The sequence below is a fragment of the Elephas maximus genome, chromosome 3 (genome assembly GCF_024166365.1).
Source record: "Elephas maximus indicus isolate mEleMax1 chromosome 3, mEleMax1 primary haplotype, whole genome shotgun sequence".
NCBI lineage: Eukaryota > Metazoa > Chordata > Mammalia > Proboscidea > Elephantidae > Elephas > Elephas maximus.
In genome coordinates this window covers 171,299,548-171,319,903 of record NC_064821.1, presented here as the reverse complement: position 1 = coordinate 171,319,903, position 20,356 = coordinate 171,299,548, and the positions used below count along the sequence as shown (strand labels likewise).

At 50.3% G+C, this 20,356-nt stretch overlaps 1 protein-coding gene across 2 annotated transcripts; it reads left to right on the top strand.

Annotated features, from left to right (window-relative positions):
- The first annotated feature begins 395 nt into the window (after positions 1-395).
- On the top strand, positions 396-18,796 carry STRIP1 (striatin interacting protein 1). 2 transcript variants are annotated; one of them, XM_049880123.1, is made up of 21 exons: positions 396-599; positions 2,707-2,779; positions 3,749-3,823; positions 4,410-4,544; positions 4,644-4,764; positions 5,586-5,654; positions 6,686-6,792; positions 6,900-7,027; positions 8,452-8,634; positions 8,987-9,204; positions 10,127-10,192; positions 10,316-10,379; positions 11,499-11,570; positions 12,031-12,105; positions 12,342-12,439; positions 13,661-13,787; positions 13,991-14,091; positions 14,709-14,775; positions 15,516-15,620; positions 16,238-16,442; positions 17,598-18,796. In XM_049880123.1, the coding sequence occupies exons 1-21, from the start codon at positions 420-422 to the stop codon at positions 17,843-17,845; spliced, it is 2,517 nt and encodes an 838-aa protein (XP_049736080.1). In that variant the 5' UTR covers positions 396-419; the 3' UTR covers positions 17,846-18,796. The 2 variants fall into 2 exon arrangements, with proteins under 2 accessions (XP_049736080.1, XP_049736081.1); XM_049880124.1 differs by having other exon boundaries at positions 2,710-2,779; positions 17,598-18,795.
- Positions 18,797-20,356: the final 1,560 nt, after the last annotated feature.

The following is a 20,356-nucleotide window of genomic DNA, read 5'->3' as shown; positions in this document are numbered from 1 at the left end:
TTAGTGTATGTCTGTCCCCATGTGAATGTACACTCCAGGAAAACCAGGACTTTGTTCATCTTGTTCACCGCTATATCCCCAAAGCCTGGAACAGGGCTATAACAGAGGTAAGTGCAAAGCGAAGTTACAGCGATGGAGGGGGCAAACTAAACTAACCGAAGGAGCCAAGGGGAGACCTCACAGATAAAAATGACATTTAAATTGGGACTGGAAGGAAGACGTGGAAACAAAAAACGCAGAGAAGGAAAAGAATATTTCAGGCAAACGGAATCTCGCGAGGTGACGGGCAGTCAAGATGGCGTCCAGCGCCTGCCGCCACACGTAATATGGCGACCAGGGAAAGTTCCTGGAGGAAATCACGCGAGAATTGGGTCACGGCGACAGTCCGAGAATTGAGCCGGGGGTGTGGAGCAGCCAAGATGGAGCCGGCAGCCGGCGGCCCAATCCCGATGATGGTGAACAACAAGCAGCCGCAGCCGCCGCCACCTCCGCCGCCCGCATCCGCGCAGCCTCCACCTGGGGCACCGCGGGCCGGCGGGGGCCTCCTGCCCGGGGGCAAAGCCCGAGAGTTCAACCGCAACCAGCGCAAAGACTCGGAGGTCGGGAGCTCGGGGGGCGAGGCTGGCATCGGGCGGGCGGCTGTGGAGGTCCTGGACTTGGGGCCGCTCTGGGGTCTAAGCTCGCTTCCTAGAGCGGTCGACGGGCCTGGCCGGGAGGCTGTCACTTTACGAGAGAAGCAGGAAGCAAGGCTGGCACCCCCCTCGGGCCGGGGGCGTGAAGCCGGGATCCCGCCCGGATCCCTGCCGCACGGGAGAACCGCCCGGAGCCGGGTGATCGCTGGTTTGCTGCTCTGGGACGGGGCTGTGGGCGCTGCCTGGGGGACCCAGCCCCTAGGGAAAGCTCCCCATCCCAGTTCGCGGGTGAAGAGTCAGCGGTCTTCGTGCTCTCTAGGGGGCCAAGGTGGCTGCGCCCCCATCCCCTGATCGTCGTCTCTCGGCTGCTGATCCCAGGCGCGCGGGCGCCGGGTCGGTGGATCCGCAGCGCGCTGTGGACCGCGTGTGTGGGCAGGGAAGGGACTGGCCAGTGTTTAAAAGGCTCTTTGAAGCCGGACGGAGCTAATTATCACTAATAGTACTAGCTCCCAGAGGTTGCAAGAATGGGAGGGAGTAACACTCCCTGTTTCTCTCCTTAGCAGGCTCAGGCCATGATGTGACAGTGTTTGGTGGCTGCTGTGCTCAGTGCGCCTGATGCTGAACTGTTAAGATCAGGAATGTACATTTTCAACGTTCCTTAGGGCTCCTCTTCCCCCTCCCCTCTTGCTAGTGGGCTGTTCCTCCAGTACCAGAGACTGTAATCCTCTAGTCTGGAGCTGGTCGATTCGTAACCTCACCCCGAGTTAAAGAATTCCTCCCACTGCCTCCTTTTGTAGAATTCATGAATGAAGACACACACTTGGCAGCGTTTTAGGACTTCTTAATCAGCATGTTCCCAGGCACTTACTATGAGGTCGGCTTCACCTGAGACAACTCAGAGGAAGCTGATCAAGCGGTCAGGCTCTTATTTATGAGCAAGAATTCATCATTGTCCAAGAAAAACTATCGGGTCATTCCAAAGAGTGATGATACTATCTTTAGACCTGTGAAATCAGTTCCTCGCAGACTTCTGTTTTTTGTTGACGGTCCTAAAGTCTGGTAAAATATGTCAAAATTTGGCAAGTCCAAAGTAGAGGTACCCTGAGCTTGAAGTGAATTGTTTAAAAATCAAAGAAATTGACCTTTCAGGAACCCTTGCATGGTGGGGTGGTGGGAGGGCCATGGCGAGGACTTGATACCTTTTTAGGTGTGGAGGGTTGTGAAAATGCACCTCTCAAGATGGTGTCTTCTTAATAATCACCTATTCCTTTGCCGAATTCTCCTCTGTGTGGGGGAGGGAAGCCATTCTGTGAGGCTGCTGCCTTTTCCGTCTGTCAGTTCTCACTGAAATTGGGGAGAGGGACAAGAAGGCTGAAGCGCTTCAACACCCACTTTGTCCTGAGCTGCTGATAGCCCAGTAGCCAGAAAGACGTGAGACTTCCAGAATCTTAGCACCGTGCAGAGTGGTCATTCAGTGCACAAAATACAGAGAAGCTTTGTGTTCACTGATCTAACAAGCACTTATTTGAGACATAAACTATTAATTCATTCACTCATTCATGCCAGGTACTTTGCTGGGCATTGTGAAATCTTTGGTGAACAAAATGGACAAGTTCCTGCTTTCAAGGAACTTGCACCCTCCTGGAGAGATAGACACTAAACAAAAATTCTGACACCGAAAAAGTGCTATGAGGGAAAAGTATAAGATGCTCTGAGAGGGTTCCCTGGGTGATGCACGTGGTTAATGTGCTGAGTTACTAACTGAAAGGTTGGAGGTTTGAGTGTACACAGAGGCACCTCAGAAGAAAGGCCTGGCAATCTGCATCTGAAAAATCAGCCATTGAAAATCCCACGGAGCACAGTTCTACTCTGACACACATGCAGTCGCCATGAGTCAGAATCGATGACACCTGGTTTCATAAGCTAGGACAGGAAACAAAGTATTTTGATAAAACATCAAAAAAGTGGAGACAGTGATGTTCTATAACACAACATTGTGTCTGGAGAGCATATGTCTCTTTCTTTTAACAATGCTCGGAATGATCTTTTGCATAAAGCTCTCTCTTTTTCTCAGCAGGGCTATTCCGAGTCGCCAGACCTTGAGTTTGAGTATGCAGACACAGACAAGTGGGCTGCAGAGCTCTCTGGTAAAGCACAGAACTTTGTATTGGTTGGGAATGGAAGAAATAGATTTTTTTTTTCCTTATCGATATATTCTTTCAGAAAATTAAGAGTGTAAATATATTTTGGAAGTTTCTTTTTCTTTAATTAGTGCTACTAATAAGATATATAAAACACGTAACCGTATTTTTACATAAATGACGCGTGCCTTCTATGTTTGTTTGCCAGCCTTGCCCTTTCCCTGGGAGATATTTTCAGCTGTCAAAAAAAAAAAAAAGGTAGCGTAGTGTGCTTATGGAAATACCTGGTAGGGGGTAGAGGGAGTGTGCAGTTGGCAAAAAAAAAACACAGAAGGTATGCATTATTTGTGTAAAAATACAGTAATTTAATTCAAGCCTTCAGTGTCTCATGACTTGGGGTTGCCCATCACTTTTATGAAGCATCTGTGTGTAGTCAGCTCAGTTAGCTGTAGGGTTCAGTCCCAATGTGGGGACAGCTAGTGATGTTCTCTCCATAAATTATCCCCCAGCAGTGATCTGTCCTCGGGCAGTGGGTCACAAGGGATGCCAGCAAGTGCGACTATGTCAGTGCATACCCATCGCTGCTGCTGCAGCACACCTGTGATGTGAGGCCAGCTTAAGCTGTTTCTCAAGCCTCCATAGTACAGGAGGTAGTGCCTACTTGAGAGACACATGTTCAGGGTAGTGGTCACCCTCAGGTATGGCATGGAGGGATGGATGTGCATCAGACTGGAAATGCCCGGACTTCTGCTTAACTGGAATTCTGGTTATCAGCTGCGAGGCAAGTCAGCCTTCTCTCATCACACACCTGAGAGCGCTAAGGCCCCGTAGGTAGTTAGCATAATCCAGGAGTCACTGTGACTCACGGGCAGAGTTAGGACTGCAAGCAAATGCCTTACCTTCCCTGCTGCACGTGAGAGCTGGGTGTGGAATGCGGACATGGAACGGATGGTGATGAGACTTTGTTCTTGGCAGAGCTTTACAGCTACACAGAAGGGCCAGAGTTTCTGATGAATAGAAAATGCTTTGAGGAGGACTTCAGGATCCATGGTGAGATGATTTTGCCACTTACTTCCTTTCATTCTGCACCACCAGAGCTGCCAGGTTTCTCTTAGTCATCTGAATGGCCTCAGTCATCCTGAAGTGACCCAGTAAACCTGCTGAGCCATGATTCTGCAAGGCCAGGTGTGGCATTTAGAGTGGGCCCGTTGGTACTCTGGTGGTGGCTTTGCAGGATATGTGTATTACAAGAAAATTTCCACCTGATGAAAAATCAAACCTGTTGACGTTGAGTTGATTCTGACTTACAGCAACCCTATAGGACAGAGTAGAACTGCCCCATAGGGTTTCCAAGGAGTGGCTGGTGAATTCAAACTGCTGACCTTTTGGTTAGTAGCCAAGCTCTTAACCACTGCGCCACCAGGCATCCACCTGATTAAAATTGCACCCAGAATATCAGTATTCCAGTCTGGAGATTCACTGGACAGCAGTGTGACATTATCCCTTACATAGGAAGTGACTTGCCTTTCTGAGTTTTCTGTTCCTATAGCAGTCCTGAATTTGGTAAATTAACACTGTGTCATTCCATTGTGAGGGTTTTTCTGGGCTTAGGTGTAACTAGTCTCTCACCCTGCAGTGACAGACAAGAAGTGGACCGAGCTGGACACCAACCAGCACCGTACCCATGCCATGAGGCTCCTGGATGGCTTGGAAGTCACTGCCAGAGAGAAGAGGCTCAAGGTGGCCCGAGCAATTCTCTATGTTGCTCAAGGTACTGAGTAGACCTTGCTAGGGTCGCCTGGCACCTCTGCCAGGGGCATCACCCAGTCAGATGCTGGAGGGGCTCAGTGACCTATGCCTGTGTTTGCAGGCACCTTTGGGGAGTGCAGCTCAGAGGCGGAGGTGCAGTTCTGGATGCGCTACAACATATTCCTGCTCCTGGAGGTGGGCACCTTCAGTGCTCTGGTGGAGCTTCTGAACATGGAAATAGAGTGAGTATTTCTTTTGAGGGACCTGAGTAGGAGGAGGGAGACGGTTGGGAAGGGGGACAGAGCTGACAGAGCTAACTAGCTTTGACAGGGTTAAATGGGCCACACAGGGCTGAGGGTCTGCTCCCAAACTCTGTTCTGACCACCAGGGTTGGATAGTGGGGGAAGCTGCTGCTCACCCAAACCTTGAATGAGGCTTCTAGGGGGCAGGTGTTGCAGCTCCCTGATGCCACAGCTTTTACACCAGACAGTGCAGGTCCTGCCTAGGCCTGGGTGCCTTTCAAAAGGAGGCCTCTCATTTTTAACTCTCTGTTGAACCTACAGACTCACTGTATTTGTGCTGAAAGTTTCCCTTCAGCATGAGGCCAGGCCTGTGTCTGACAAATGGGCTGAACCAAAGCGTGCTCTAGCCTTGTGTTACCACTGATCCTTTGTCTGATGGACAGGTCAGCTCACCTGAGGGTAGCAGTAGTCAGTAATAGCTGAGAACACCCACTAAGTCCTTACTGTATCCCAGGCATTGTTCTGAGGACATTACACGTTAATGACGTAGGTATTACTATCATCCCCATTTTGCAGATGAGGAAACTGAGACCCAGAGAACTTAAGTACCTCGCCCAAGGGTACAAGTTAGTAAATGTCAGAGTCAGGGTTCAAACCTTGGCGGTCTGGTCCAGGGCGTGAGCTCTTAACCACTGTGTCCTACAGCCTTGCATGCAGTCTAGCATGTAGCATAGCATTTTGTTCCTCCGTGGACAGCACTTCTCAGGTGAATCACTTATCTTCCCCGGGGGAAGGTGCTGACTCTCGAATCCTTCCTGCAGCAACAGTGCCGCCTGCAGCAGTGCAGTGAGGAAGCCTGCCATCTCCCTGGCTGACAGTACAGATCTGAGGTGAGGCAAGCAGCAAGCCTGGGCCTCTGGGAGCTTGAGCCAGTGTTAGAGAACCAGAGCTGGGTATGGAGGGGTGGCTTTGGGTCTCCTCACTGTACATTTCTTCTGCACACACTAATGTGCAACTGTGATGGGCTCGGGGTGAGTGATAAGCAGGCCCTGCTGAAGGCTCTGCATAGGTGGGACACTGGGTTGAATCTCCTGAAGGAAAACATCCAGGGTCAGCCCACTTAATAGTATCCCAGTGATGTTTGAGCCTTCTGCTCTCACTGCTGTTAGAATTGGGCTGTGTGATATTTGGGAGGGACACAGTGTGGCTCTGTGGGCTCCCACCTTTCCATGGCACAATGTGATCCTCATCTATATGGATTAGCCTCGACTCCTACATAATATTTTGTGGTTACTCAGGAAGTAATGGCAACTGCTAAACAACGATATCTTTTCATTTTTGTGAAGGCTAAAATCTATCTCCTTTTATGAATTTGGAAGCTTTTCAGACTCTTGGGTTTGCGTTGCTCCCCACTGTAGTTAGGGTTCTCGCATGTCACCCCCTCCTGATTTCCACTCCATCGCGATTAACTCTATCCCTGTCCTTGCACTGTTCGTGCTTTGACCCTGGCCTCCTTTGACTGACCTGACACCCGTTTCCAATGCTCACTCCCACCTCTGCTTTTTTTTCATCCCAGGGAACTTAGGGCAGTAAGTTTTTGGCCATTCTTAGTCATATTCATTCACTCAGCAGCCACTGATTAAGTACCTCCTTTTGTCAGCACCTTGCCGAGCACTGGAGACACAAAACAGAATAAGATCTGATCCCAGCCATAGTAACATGAAACCGGGGGAAGCACCAAGAGGGAAAGACTTAAACGTTCCTTTGGTCTGTGGGATGCTTGGTTTCTGGTCTTCCTTTTCTCGGTTTCTCTGCATTAAAGCCTTCCCACTGGCCCCCTTTCAGCTGGGATGTGAGGAACCCAGGGACGCTCCTTTGACCCCCCCATCCTGCTCCATTGTGAGCTACCTCTTGTCCTCAGGGTCCTGCTCAACATCATGTACCTGACTGTGGAGACCGTTCACCAGGAGTGTGAGGGCGATAAGGCCGAGTGGAGGACGATGCGGCAGACCTTCAGGGCTGAGCTAGGTAGGATCCTGGGGACCCTGTCTAGAGTCCCTGCCAAGAGGGTAGCCAGGGGCTTGGGGAGTGCCTTGTTCCTGCCTGTGGCCCTCATCCCTTTATGTTGCCTTCAGGTTCCCCACTGTACAACAATGAGCCATTTGCCATCATGCTGTTTGGGATGGTCACCAAATTTTGTAGCGGCCATGCCCCTCACTTCCCGATGAAGAAAGTTCTCTTGCTGCTCTGGAAGACAGTATTGGTGAGCACCTCCTTGGAGGAAAACTTGGGTGCTAGGGGCTTTTTTTTTTTTGAGTTATGGTAAATATATATGTAACAAAACATTTGCCATTCAGCAGTCTTTACACGTACGGTTTAGTGACATTAACTACATTCATCATGTTGTTCAACCGTCACCCTTATCTGCTCCCAAATTTTTTCATCGCCCTTAACAGAAAGAAGTTCAGTGACTAGGAGGCCTATTGAATGTTGAATTACGTGTAACCACTTTGGTAAAAAAAGAAAAAAAAAATGGAAAAAAAAACTTCCTGAAAGGAGATGGCAAAAGAAGTGTCACTAAAGCCAAAGAGAACTTGGTCTTTGAGTCAGAATAGGTATTTGGCACCCTGACTCCTGGAAGCTGTTTTCTTCAGTCGCAGAACAGCTTCTCCCCAGACAAGGCTGCCTCTCAGGAAGTGGCTCCTGAACCTGGAGTTTGTAAAGTGATTTGAGGCAAAATTGGTTGAAATTAGAGCTGGTATAATTGGGGCCCCTAAATTAGATGAAGTAACCAAGAGTGAGCCCTCAGCTAGCCTTCAGGTTCTTCAGCAGATGGCAGGAAACCTGACTCTGTGTCTAGCTAGGAAGGTAGTGGGTGCCAGGGGAGTGGGCTGGTGGCACACTTGGCTTGGAGGGCGTGGCTTGGATGCGGTTGTCAGTAGCTAGGCCCAAGCCAAGCCAGGAGTCCCTCCCACCAGGAGGAGCAGTCAAGGAGGAAAGCAGAGCTGGAGCTTGGACTGCTACTATCACTGAAGCTCATCCGCCCCTCTTGTCAGGATGGGCCAGCTCTGTACCCAGAGGCTCAGTGAGCTTAGGGGCCTCTTAAAAGTCATCTGTGTATTTTATCTTGGCTGTGCATCCTGTTGGTTCCTCATAAAGCCTCACTGAAGCCAGAGAGGAAAGCTGAATTGTTCAGAAACAGTGAAACCAAGCAGCCTAAAATTGCTGTACAGTGCTAGAGTTTTGGCTTCTAGGGAGATACTTAGATGAAGCTTTCTTTTTTTAAATTTCAGCATGTAACAGTGTATTTCCAAATTGACTTTGAAAGACTGGCATGTATAACTTGAAACTTCTGAGTCTCACTGAGTATTTTAGGAACTTGAAGAGTTAGGCTCGTCAGTCTTTTTTTATTAGACAGTGTACCATGCATACAGAGTTAAACATGTCTGCTCACTAGGTCAAGTCAGCCTGCATTTCTACTCCTTCCTTGCTCCTTTTTCTATTCTCCCTTGCAGATGTCACTGAATTCTTCTTTGGGGTAGATTTAGTCCCTTGTTCAGGGGTTGCGCAGGTCTCTGTAAAGATGTGGGTCATGGTGTCATGAGTTGACATGGTGATCAGGGAGCCAGATACGGTATTCGTCCTGTGGATGTGCTCACCCTGGCTCTGCCCCTGCCTGTGATGCAGTGCACGCTGGGCGGGTTCGAGGAGCTGCAGAGCATGAAGGCTGAGAAGCGCACCATCCTGGGTCTCCCCCCACTGCCTGAGGACAGCATCAAAGTGATCCGCAACATGAGGGCTGCCTCGCCTCCAGCATCTGCGTCGGACCTGATTGAGCAGCAGCAGAAACGGGGCCGCCGGGAGCACAAGGTGAGGTGACTGAGGTTCTGTGACTCCTGAGGGTTATCAGGGTTCACAGATGCAGCAGTGAGGAGGAAGGGGATTTCGGGAAATCCTCTCCAATCAGCTAGTTGAGATGAATGTCTCCAGGGCAGGGACACTTGGTCCTCAGCCAGGGTCTGATTTATAGTGGATACTCAGGACTTTTGAGGGACTGGGACCAGAAATGATTTGTCATTTGGTCCCTACCTTGACTCCCTCTCTGGTCTTCCACTGCCCTTATCCCTCTGCCTTTTTGTGTTGCATCTAGTCTCGCCTCATTTCCCTTTCCTGTTTCCTCAGTTGGCTCTTGCTATTGGATCTACCATCCCTCTGTTTTCAGGCTCTGATAAAGCAGGACAACTTGGATGCCTTCAATGAGCGGGATCCATACAAGGCTGATGACTCTCGAGAGGAGGAAGAAGAGAACGATGATGACAACAGTCTGGAGGGGGAGACATTCCCCCTTGAGCGGGATGAGGTGATGCCTCCCCCACTACAGCACCCGCAGACTGACCGGCTTACCTGCCCCAAGGGACTCCCATGGGCTCCCAAGGTCAGGTGAGTCTCAGACCTGTGAAACACTCTGCTCCTGAATCGGTAGCCCTCACACCTTCAGGCCTGGTGTGGCCTGAGTCACCACTTGAGGTGCTCTGCAGGGCCAGGTTGACTTTGGCTCCAGGACGAGGCTCTTAAAGTACCCTGTGCTGGCCCACCTACACAGTAGGGCCTGGCCTTGCACAATAGGGCTCGTGCCTGGTTCTTGAGTCAATAATTAGAACGAGCTGTTAGTTAGACATGATGCTAGTGAAAGGGTTTAGGAAAAAAATAAAATCAAGGATATTTAAAGAAACCAGTCTCCTTCAGGGTTATATGTGGTTTTTAGTTGAGCAATAATAGATTAAGCAAGAGTTTCTTTAGAACAGTAATTAAGATATTTAAGATCCATGTGGACGAGTAGATGGATGGAAAGGTGTCTGAAAATATATGAGTAATGCCTGTTTGAAAGTGCCCTTAAGAAATAGATGAAACGTGAACGGAAATAGAAGTCACTTTCTCAGTCCAGGTAAAGTGGTCAGTGAAGAGGATGCAAAACAGGTCATCAGAAAACACAGAGAGATGTGTCAGATTGTTTGAAACAGGAAAATGTGAACCATTTATAGCTCCAGTTGTTATAAAAATTTTAAACGTTTAAGAAATTCTGAGTAAACTATGCTTTTAAGTTTGATGTGTTGGTTTAACTTTATGAATAAACTAGTTAAACATAATGTATTTTCAGGTTATTAATCCAAAGAAGATTATAAAGAATGTTAAAATAGGGAAGGTTTCAGTTTTTTCTATTTTAATTTTTTTCCCCAAAAAGAAAAATGATTGTGGGAGACTTTTTCTTCTCCTGGCTTTATAATTTCTGCAAGCTTTATGTTAACCCCACTGCCTTGAAATAACGTTTAACAGAAAGCTTTCTGTCTTCTTTCTTTGGCAGAGAAAGAGACATTGAGATGTTCCTTGAGTCCAGCCGCAGCAAGTTCATAGGCTACACCCTCGGCAGGTGAGTGTGAGCCAGCTCCTCTGGAAGAATGGTGGCCGGAGGCTCACTCCACTGGCCTGTGGTGTGTGGGGACCCAGGCAAATTGATGTCTAGGCTTAATACACAGCCTCCTTTATTCCCCAGTGACACGAACACAGTGGTGGGGCTGCCCAGGCCAATCCACGAAAGCATCAAGACTCTGAAACAGGTGAGTGGCTTTGGGTGAGCTTTTGGCCTAGTTTGGTCCCAAGCGAGCAAAGTGAGACCAGCCCACAGGGAGAAGCCTGAGCTGGGAGCCTGTCTGAAAGAGCCTAGGCTGGACGAATGGGTGGACTGCTGAAATAGCCTTTAAAACAGTTCTTCATCAGTTTTACTTGCTTTAGCTGAACTTTTGGTTAGGACTGACTGGGGATTCATTGAGGATAATATTACCTGACAGTTGTTGGTGTTTTAAGGCAATAATTAGCCCTCCCTTTTTCTTCCTTGCCCACATTCTAAGATAGTTGAGGCAGAGGAGTAGGCCAATGGAAATGAAAATGCCAGCTTTATTGCTGATAGAGCTGCTGGAGAATGAGGTCTAGGAACACAGCAACAATAGCTGTTGTAATACTGTACGTCCAGAATTAGGCGGGGTCACCTCCCCAGACCCTGGCTGTGCTGGAACCTTGCTAAGCCTGATTAAGGAACAGCAGACCAGCAGCTGGAGCAGAAAAGCGTACAGGCTTTCAGCAGGCAGGCAGATTGTAACAAGAAAAGGGAAACCGTTTGGGCCGTTCCTCCGTTAGTCACCAGTCAGAGAGGGAAGAATGAGCATGTGGGAAGGGGCAGAGAGAGACCAGGAGTGTTTTGCAAATTGCATGTCCCTCTACATGGAAGGAAACATCAGGAATGGGGAATAGGTGTCACCCCTAACAACACACACCCAGAGCATAAATGTTTGTGTGTTTTTTTAATATGTTTTTTTAACTTTTACAGTACTAAGTGGTCCCCATTCAGCTAGACTCTTTTGAGTTCTTGATTTCCCTTTTAATAGATTTTCTCCTCTCACTGTGTCTGTCTGAAAGCCCCTTTCCATCCTTTAATTTGTTTTTTCTAATCTACCATGGACCTTTTACACTGGTTATAAAAGGGGCAAGTTGAGAAGTGCCCACTTAGAAAGGTCTTTAGGGTTTAGAGTTTTAGTTAGAGATCTTTGTGGCGACTTAGCCCTCTTTCAGAAGGCTGTGTTTGAAGAACAAGGTTTGGGGTCTTTGCCAGGGTGCAGGGAATTTGGCCAGAGAAGGAGGGGTGCCCTCTCGAATGCCTGCTTTTTCTGCCCTCTCCCCAGCACAAGTACACGTCGATTGCAGAGGTCCAGGCACAGATGGAGGAGGAGTACCTTCGCTCTCCTCTCTCGGGGGTGAGTAGCGGTCTTCTTTAGCCTGTAGGATTCCCAGCTGTTCCCAAGTCACAAAGCTCCTCTCCAGAATTCCCAGTCTGGTTTTCATAGCAGGGGGCAGTACAGGGATTAAGAGCACAGACTGAGCTGTTCACCTGCCTTTGAGTTCTGGCTTCACCTTTTAGTGGGCTGCCAACACAGGCAAGTTACTGGATCTCTCTGTGCTTTAGTTTCCTCATCTATGAAATGGGGATAATAATAGTAGTTTCTTCATAGTGGTGTAGTAAGGAATAACCGAGTTATTACAAGGAAAATGCTTAGAACAGTCCCTGGCACATTGTACATGCTTAGGGTTTGCCATCAGTAACAGCATCATTACTTACACTGGTACTTACAGAATCTCCTGCAGCCTGCTAGGAAGCTGGCATAGGAGATTGTCGTCAGGCCTGGGGTTTTGCATTTGTACCCATTGTGTTAAAAGGGAGAAGAGGAAGTCGAGCAAGTTCCTGCAGAAACCCTCTATCAAGGCTTGCTCCCCAGCCTGCCTCAGTACATGGTGAGTGCTGTTGCTTCCTCCTCAGGGGTGCTCTGCGTTTGGGGCCCTCTCCATGGCTATCAGTCAGTACCTGCAGTAGGCTCACCCTCCTGGCCACACTAGCCTTGAGAACATGGCCCCCTGGTCCCCTTTGGCCCCTCCTTTTGCCACCTGAGGACCTACAGTGGGACCACTTCGGTGGCTCAGCTCAGGTCCTGGGCTCTTTGTGTGCTGTCTGAACGCCTGCTCTTCCCCAGATCGCCCTGCTGAAGATCCTGCTGGCTGCCGCGCCCACCTCCAAGGCCAAGACAGACTCAATCAACATCCTAGCAGATGTCCTGCCAGAGGAGATGCCGTGAGTGTCATCCTGTGAATGGGGCAGGGAAATGGAAACGCTTTCCTTTTGGTCCAGGTGTTTGCTAGGTTGGTTTCTTTTTTTTTTTTTTGGCCTAACTTCTCAGTAGGTTAAGTCTAGTGTATTCCTCGTTCAGAAAAAGGAAAGTGTACTGGATTGAAAAATTCTACTGGTTGGGAGATGGCTTAGTCCAGTTGCCCTAGACTCTTCCGTAGTGTCTGCCACTGAGTGAACTCCTAAGCGAACTGGGGAAAGGCATTTCGTGTTCTGTAAATTGAATGACCCTGCATTACACACTTAACAGAACCCTCCCTCTAAAGTGTGAGGTCAGGACTTCCAGGATGTGTAAGGTTAGCATCCAGTAATGTGCTAGCCTACAGGTGAATCTGAGCTAAGTGTGGATTCTTTCCTGTTCCTCAGTGAACTGATAACTTGTGAATACTTGTGAATATCTCAGGGTGCTTGAGTGAAATCCTCAGGGACTCTTCATCCCTGGGGCGCTGACTTCAGCTCTTTGATGTGAGAATATAAGCTGAAATCATGCTCTCTTTTGATAAGGACCCAGGCCTTGACCTGATCTCCTGCCTGCCTGCCTGCCAGCAGCCCAGCTCAGAGCCAAACTCCCTGGCAGAGTCTGCCAGTGAACAGGGCTCTGCACTGCCCTTGGGCTGGGCCTTGAGGCTGCCAGTGAGTGCACGGGTGGGAAGAGACCGGGCTTGGCTAATACCAAAGGGAGCTTCAAGGAACACTAAGTCATCAGGGTGTTCGTTGTGAAAAGGGTGCCAGAGTCAAATATTCTACTTCAGACTTGGCGGTGAGAAGTCCTGAATTATGTTACATGTTTAACTCTGTGCTTCCGAAATTTATCTGACAACAAAGCCCCTTTTTTTTCCAGTAATGTGAAACATCTCAACGTACCAATATTCCACAGAACATACTCTGGGGAACCTAAGTTCATATGGTGGCAGAAGCTTAGGAGAGATCTTGAAAAGGAGAAGTTCATTTTAGGGGGACAGCAGAGAGTGTGTCTGGGCGTCATGGGGAAGAGATCAGTGGGCTAAGCTTAGCTGCCCTAGGGAGGGTGGAAGCCTGGTCCTGACCGCTGAGATGTCCACAGGATGGGTGGTGAGGCAGGAAGAGCCTTTGACCGGAGAAGTGTCAGGAATTCCTCTCCTTGTGAACCCCTAGGAAGGAGGCTCACTGCAGAAATTGTGTTTTCAGCACCACAGTGTTGCAGAGCATGAAGCTGGGGGTCGACGTGAACCGCCACAAGGAGGTCATTGTTAAGGCCATTTCTGCTGTCCTGCTGCTGCTGCTGAAGCACTTTAAGCTGAACCACATCTACCAGGTACCTTCCTATATACGAGGCCAGGGCCAGTGGCCGCAGGCAGCGCTGCTCCTCCAGCCAGGAGGACAGGGGACTTGGCCTTCGGCTGCTCCCTGAACTGTGTGCATGAGTGCTCTGAGACACAGTCTGCCAACCAGGCCTTTATCACTGCAGGAAGAGGGTGAGGTCCCAAGGAGCATACTTATTTTTTTTCTTGGTTTCAGTTTGAATACATGGCCCAGCACCTGGTGTTTGCCAACTGTATCCCTTTGATCCTTAAGTTCTTCAATCAAAACATCATGTCCTACATCACTGCTAAGAACAGGTAATAAGGGACCAGGGACCAGGAAGGGTATATCCACACAGCAGGGCTCCCAACTTACCTCGACCACTGAGTCCGTCCAGCACGCCGCTAGGCATCAGGACATAAAGATGAATGAGACAGGGTCCCTGCCTGAGGCTAGCTAGTCCAGTGGCAGGTGACCTAGTCTGTGCCTGGGCTCTAGCACTGCCCTCACTACCTCTTGTGCACACTTCTTGCTGAGATCCGCAGGGCCAGCTTTCTAAGGAGCTCAGCAGTGTGCACTGTAATCCCTGCTGGCTGGCTCATACCCCACCTCCCCTGCCCACCGGTAAGGTGCACCACCTGGTGGGCTGCCAGCAGCCATTGCCTGGGAAAAGGACTTGACTTAGAACTCTCCCCAACCTCAGATTCATGTCTGTGGGGAAAGCTGCTGCAGGGTCCCCATCCCTTACAAGGATTGCAAGCTGACCTCTGGCCACAGAGGGACCTGACAGGTTCCCTTGTAGCATATATTCCCTCATCTTATTTCGGAGGGGCGAGAGGTTGCAGACAAGATAGATTCTTACTTCCGCTTCAACAAGCAAAGGAAAGCCAGGAGTTGTGCTCATGGTGCCACCAGGTCTTCTTGCCCCTTGCAGCATTTCTGTCTTGGATTACCCTCATTGCGTAGTACATGAACTGCCAGAGCTGACCGCAGAGAGCCTGGTGAGTAGCCGGGCTCCCACCAGCTGTCCCTTTGGCATGAGGGTCAGCCAGTGGAGAGCCTGCCTCCCCTGACACAGGGATAGAGGGGTCCTCCACAGGTGTGCACTGTGGAGTGCCTGACGTTTAAAGAACTGCAGTTGCATACAAGGCGGGGGGCGGGGGGCGGAGTGCAGCTGGCAGAGCTGAAAGATTTGGATACGGGGATTAGTCAGTCAGGGAGTTTGGTCTCGAGGGGCTGCTGACTCAGAACTCAGTTGAGCTGCTTCACATCTCATGCTGGACTCCTATGGGACCACATCCCTGAGGCAGCCTGGGCTGTGGAGGACTGAGGCCATAGCCCCCAATATCATAGTCTAGGTTTCCTGCAGGAAAATCTAGGGAATCCAGTTCCCCCATGCCAACTTCCAGGCTAGAGTCTTCCCCTCGGTACAGAGAGGGATTGGAAGTCTCACCCTCACCCCCCAGCCTCTCCTGGTTGAGGCATGGGGACCCAGTTATTCTGGGATCACGTATGTGAGGGCCTTTGGAGGGCCTTTGGGGGGCCCTGGTAGCTCAGTGGTTAAGAGTTTGGCTGCCAACCAAAAGGTCAGCAGTTCAAACCCACCAGCCGCTCCTTGGAAACCTGGTGGGGCAGTTCTAGTCTGTCCTATAGGATCGCTGTGAGTCAGAATCGACTCGACAGCAGCAGGTTTTTTGGTGCAGTTGTGAGGGTTGTGCTTGTTGCTGGGTTTACCCTACAGGAAGCAGGTGACAATAACCAGTTTTGCTGGAGGAACCTCTTTTCTTGTATCAATCTGCTTCGAATCTTGAACAAGCTGACCAAATGGAAGCATTCAAGGACAATGGTGAGTCAGCGCAGTCAGCAGGCATGAAATTGGGAGCTCAGAGAAGAAAGGCATGCCACTGCACCTTCTCTCACCCTTCATGCCGTGAGCAGGCAGGCCTCTGGGTGGGGCTTGCTGCTGCAGCTGCCTCCTTCTCACTGAAGTTTCCTGTAGCCACAGCCTTGCTTTCTGAGGGCCGATTCCTTGGTGAGTTGAACCGTAGGCTGGGCAAGGCTCAGCCGTGCAGTGAAACAAATCCACATTTATATACGAGATGTTTCTATGTCCTTTTAATTTCAGTTGATAACAACCAGGCTTCCAGGATCTCTCTTAACCTGGGTCGGTGGATGCCTTTGGGGTGGGGAGGCCCCTGAACCCTCTGAAATTACGTATGTGCACACGGGAATGTTTCTGGTGAAGGAATTCATAGCTGTCTTCAGAGCCAAAACGACTCATAAGTAGGATGACCAGCCATCCCGGTTTGCTTGGGATTCTCCTGCTCCCATCTCCCAGGAAACCCCTTGGTCTGCAGAAAACCGGGACAGTTGGTAACACTGCCCATGACCCAAAAGAAGATTGAGCAGCATTGTGATACACGCGTTTATTTCTGCCCTCAACCTGGGCTGCTCCCTTCACAGATGCTGGTGGTGTTCAAATCAGCCCCCATCCTGAAGCGGGCCCTGAAGGTGAAGCAAGCCATGATGCAGCTCTATGTGCTGAAGCTGCTCAAGGTGCAGACCAAATACCTGGGGCGGCAATGGCGAAAGAGCAACATGAAGACGATGTCAGCCATCTACCAGAAGGTGCGGCACCGGCTGAATGACGACTGGGCCTACGGCAATGGTGAGGCTGCGGCACAGAGCAGGGTGGGAGGTGTGCGGGGAGAGGGGACCTTCACTCCCTGCTCGGTACCTCAGGCACCTCTGCCCTGAGCTTCCTGTTGAGGAACAGTTGAGAGCCCAGCTCCTGCTTTTGTAGCCTCAGAATGAGAGTTCTGCGAAGGGCTTCTTCACTGTCCTCCCCTCCAAGTCATTCCTGTTTTAGAAATCGTCACAAGACTCTGTCCCCTCTTTTCCATTTCCACGGCAGCTGCCTTAGTTCTGGCTACCTAAACTCTTTCAACTCCTGACTGGCTTCCCTGCTTCCAGTTTCTTCCCCTTCATCAGTGTCTCCAGCTTTGCCCTGGTGATCTTTTCAAAATACAAACCCTTTGGTGTTGCCTCCCTGAGTAAAACCTGCCATTAGCCTCCTCTATCGCTTAGAATTAGAGCCAAACTCTTAACGTGAGGCATATGAGACCACCCTTCTGTAACCTGACTGCCCTCAGCAGCCTCTGGGCACACGGGAGCACTGCATCCCTGACATTTGCTATGTTGTTTCCCGCTCTGTGCCTTGGCGTGTAGTGTTCCCTCTTTGGCAGCATCACCCTACCCCAACTGTTGTGCACTTGCTGTATGTTCCTTCCTGCTCCGGCGGAGTTCGTTCTTGTGCCCCGAGTTCCCTGAGCATGTTGTCACAGTGCCTGCATAGCACACTATGGCCCACTGACTGAATCTGTGCAGGCCAGGACGGTGTCAGAGTCATCTGTGTATCCCCGCAGACAGGTGGCACACAGCACCTGGTCAGGGAATGAGAGCAAGCGAGCAGACGAAGGGGTCTCCAGGTTCCTGCCTCTGAGCCCAGTGAAGCATGTTGTCCTTGTGGCTCCTCGCAGAGTCAGTCATTCATCTACATAAACCCTGCTGTAGAACCTGCTTGCTTAGTGGACCTGGCTTTTCTCCTTTTACCTGTCTCTCCTTTGAGTCTGGGGAACAGTTCTCAGTCTCCCTTTGGACCCTTTCCTGTAACCTCCCAGCAGAGGGTGAGGCTTGGAGGAGTCCTGGTCCCCTTGGCAGCATTCAAGCCCTGGCTGACCTGGCCCCTGAACTCCTGTAGTGAACCCACAGGGAGCTGCCACCAGGGCCTGGCTCCTGACCATGTCTTCCTGCTTTGTCCCAGATCTTGATGCCCGGCCTTGGGACTTCCAGGCAGAGGAGTGTGCCCTCCGGGCCAACATTGAACGCTTCAATGCCCGGCGCTATGACCGGGCCCACAGCAACCCTGACTTTCTGCCTGTGGACAACTGCCTGCAGAGTGTCCTGGGTCAGCGAGTAGACCTCCCTGAGGACTTCCAGATGAACTATGACCTCTGGCTAGAAAGGGAGGTCTTCTCCAAGCCCATTTCCTGGGAGGAGCTGCTGCAGTGAGGCTCCCGGGCAGGGGACTGAGGAGGGAAGAAGGAGTGACCTCAAGCTGCCGGTGGGGATGGTCCTGGTTCATTGCTGCAGTGCTCCCGTCCCCCTCCAGGTGGCAGCACAGCCCGACTCTGCCCTCCAGAGCCAGCACTGGGCTCGTGGATGAGTCCAGGTTTGGCGTCTCATTGATTCCCAGCCCAGCGTCCTGCTCAGGAGCAGTCCTCTCTCTACTTGGAATCCTCTCTTCCTTCACTCCCCCTCTCTCTTGGACATGGTTGGTTGCAGCCCATTTCTCAAATCAGCCCAAGGCTTGGTAAAACCAGGGTGGGCTGGGTTCTCCCTGCATCTGGAATCTAGGGGTCACAAGCTGACTCTGGAGGCATGGAGATTCTTGCATGTCAGCTAGTCATGGAGGAGGAGTTAGGGCCAGGGCCACAGGGCCAGGAAGTCAGCATCCTGGTTTTGCTCTGGGGTAAGTTACATCCAGAAGCAATTGCAGAGGGCCCACAGCTGCCTCAGCGCTTTGGTCTGGACAGAGTCAGGTAGGAAGAGAAGCTTCCTTTAACCAGAGGTGCCATTTTTCCTCTTGGTTTGCTAAGGGCCTGTAAATATTTATATATAAATCTGTGTGTATTCTCTTGCGTTATGTTGGGGTTTTTAATGTGTTTATGTATTCTATTTACATTAAAAGGAAGTAAAAACAATCCCCATTGCCTTGTCTGAAGAAAATATGACTCCTGAATATCTCCTCCAGGTCCAGAGAGGCCGTTTTCCTGCCAGCATTGGTAGGTCACCACTTGTCCCTCCAAGGCTGCCTGACTTCCCCACTTAAGGGGAAGGGGAAGGGGATTCGGCTGGACAGCAGGTACAAGGTACTTATTCTGTCTCTACATCAGTCTGGGATCACTGTAGCCCAGCTCCAGGGTCCTGGGCTGCTGGAATGACAAGTTGCCCTGCAGCCCCTGGGTTTGATGTAATTGCAGTAGAAGCCGAGGTTTCTCCGGCTTACATCTCTAAGCTGGCCTCAACCAAACCAGTTTCATTGCTCTGGAGGGAGGGAGGGAGAGGTAAGTCAAAGGGCGGGGTCAACTGCTCTAGGCCTCACTGAGCCAGGTGGTTGGGACCGAGCAGAAACTCATGTGCTCATAGCTTGGGGAAGTACTAGACCATCAGGAGTTAGCTCCGTGGTGGAAAAGAGAGTGTTAGGGGGTCCAGGAGACCCCCATGGAGAAGCAAGGAAACCTGTGGTTGGTGCCGATTTGAGGCCTCCTGGACTCGGCTTCAGATACCTGGTCACTTCTGCCTCTGCCTAGCTCTGTCTTGGGACTCTGCCTCAGAGAATTCTACCATTCTGATTGCTTGAAGGTCCCTTCTCTTACTTGTCAGCCACACATATGGGATCTCTACATCTCCAAGAGGTCTTGATTTATAAAGGAAACGTATTCCTGGGGAGAATCTCCTCTTTGTCGGTCATTCCACTCAGTGCCAGCCTGGCCTGGGTCCTGCTGAGCCTCAGTTCAACCCCCAGTTGGGCTTCCAGGACAGGCCTTGATGTTCCAGCATGGTTAGGAGTAGCAAGGTGGAAGCCAGCAGTATACCACTTATGGTCACTGCCCTGTGAGATGTGAAGTCCCCATGACTGATTGGGCCTTTATAGAACAAGGGACTTTAACACAATTCGTGTGCATAATGGGCTTCTGCTGTGTCTTGCCAGGACTGATAGGAAGGATGTGACCTTGAGATCTCACTTTGGGTAAGATGAGTTTTCACATTCTTACTCCACCATGCAGCTTGAGTCTCTGAACCTGCCTGGCCTGAGGTTGTGCCCTCCTTCCCTCTCTTCTGACCTGTAAAGAAGAGCGCAGCATATCGAAGCTGCAAGGACCTTAAAGCCTGGTCATGTGAACCCTTCATTAGGCCCAGGAGCTGGCCTGGGGAGAGAAGGTCCTGAACACAGCCACAGGGTTTGTTGGTGGCAGATTGGCTATTAGCTGTTTGGACCAGGTCTTCGTACAGAGCAAATGGCCACCCAGTCTCTGTGGCTTTACATCTTTGGGTCACAGGCAGGTACACGAAGACCGTTTGTAAATGTTGATTATCACTAATCAGTCTCAGGTTCTAGGATGGATGAATGACCCTGAGGATGGGATCCGTCCCTTTTTAACCATAGTTAATCAGAGTTACCACTTAATGAGTGCCAAGTAGGTACCAGGCACAATACTAGATGCTTCTTGAAAGATTATTTTCTACACAGTAAATACTGATCACTTACTATGTGTTAGCCACTGTTCTGGGGACTTTATGTGTAATATCTTTTTCCTTATAATAACCCTGAAAGGTTGGTACCATTACTCTCCCCATTTTGCAGATGAGAAAACTGTGGCACAGAAAGGATAAAGAAGTTGCCCAAGGTCACACAGTAATGATAGGGGAAGCCAGGATTCAAACCGAGGTCTCTGTTAGCAAAGTGTGGTTCTTTCCACTCCACACTTTGCCTGTCAATCACTGTTGTCCCCCAGCACT

Bases quoted from the DNA above. Each gene is read 5' to 3' on its own strand.
- STRIP1 (XM_049880123.1), top strand. From the start codon at position 420: ATGGAGCCGGCAGCCGGCGGCCCAATCCCGATGATGGTGAACAACAAG. The intron at 600-2,706 runs GTCGGGAGCTCG...TCTTTTTCTCAG, and splicing joins ACCAGCGCAAAGACTCGGAG to CAGGGCTATTCCGAGTCGCC. The intron at 16,443-17,597 runs GTGAGGCTGCGG...GCTTTGTCCCAG, and splicing joins CGACTGGGCCTACGGCAATG to ATCTTGATGCCCGGCCTTGG.